This window comes from Vairimorpha ceranae (genome assembly GCF_000988165.1).
Source record: "Vairimorpha ceranae strain PA08 1199 chromosome Unknown NODE_235, whole genome shotgun sequence".
Classification (NCBI taxonomy): domain Eukaryota; kingdom Fungi; phylum Microsporidia; family Nosematidae; genus Vairimorpha; species Vairimorpha ceranae.
In genome coordinates this window covers 2,242-3,146 of record NW_020169530.1, presented here as the reverse complement: position 1 = coordinate 3,146, position 905 = coordinate 2,242, and the positions used below count along the sequence as shown (strand labels likewise).

The 905-nt window shown below is 23.3% G+C and overlaps 1 protein-coding gene across 1 annotated transcript; it reads left to right on the top strand.

The window, feature by feature from the left end:
• On the top strand, window positions 1-142 carry AAJ76_2350003145 (hypothetical protein; the record flags this gene model as incomplete). The annotated part of the gene is made up of 1 exon (XM_024474729.1): window positions 1-142. A coding segment is annotated over one exon (142 nt), but the record flags the coding sequence as incomplete, so codon positions are not given.
• Between the last annotated feature and the right edge of the window lie 763 nt (window positions 143-905).

The following is a 905-nucleotide window of genomic DNA, read 5'->3' as shown; positions in this document are numbered from 1 at the left end:
CTACAAAACAATTAAATTAAAAGATTTTATAGCTTTTATGTTAAAAGAGGAAAAATTTTTGCTTAGGATTAGAATTATTGCTAAACATAAAGTTAAAAAAATCAAAGAAAATTCCGAAATATTTAATTTTTATCTTTCTTAAGTCTCTAGACAATAAAAGATTGTAAAAGAAAAAAAGTATTTTTAAACTGAAGGGTTTGGGCAGAAAATTTTTGTTTAATGACAATAATTTATTGTATCTTGACAATGAAATTAAAAGGATCATTAATAGATTAAACTAAACTGGCAATAAGTTTTTTTAATCAGAAAAAAAGTAGCTGCCAGAACTGTTCTTAAAAACTAGTTGATTTAGATTATACATGCAGAAGAAGAGCATGTAAACCACTTTTATAAAAAATAGCATTTAGGATTGTCATATCCTCAAGATAGTATACCGAACTTAGAATAATTTTCTGATGTACTTTACATTGAGAATTCTTTTTGCGAGATAATTTTTTTAAAGTTGCTACAAGGAATTTTCAAATTCTTCTTTTTTGTTTATTCTATTGGGGTTTAAAAAAAATATTTTTATAATAAATTATTAATAAATTTTAGACATGTAGCAAAATACTACAAAGATATACTAATACTAGCAACGGAATGTTATTGCAAAGAAGAAAATTACATCTAAAATATTATATGGTGTGATGAATCTAAAATAGCACTATTTGAATCAGATGGAATAGTTTATTGCTGCCGAAAAAATGATTTGTGGTATGATATGGAAAATTAAAAACTTACTATTAAGAATGATGATGATTTGATCATGATTTGGGGTTGTTTTTTTAAATAGTTATTTAAAATATTCTCATTTTTACAAGTAAAATGGCTAGTATAAAATATACTATAATTCTCAATGATAATTT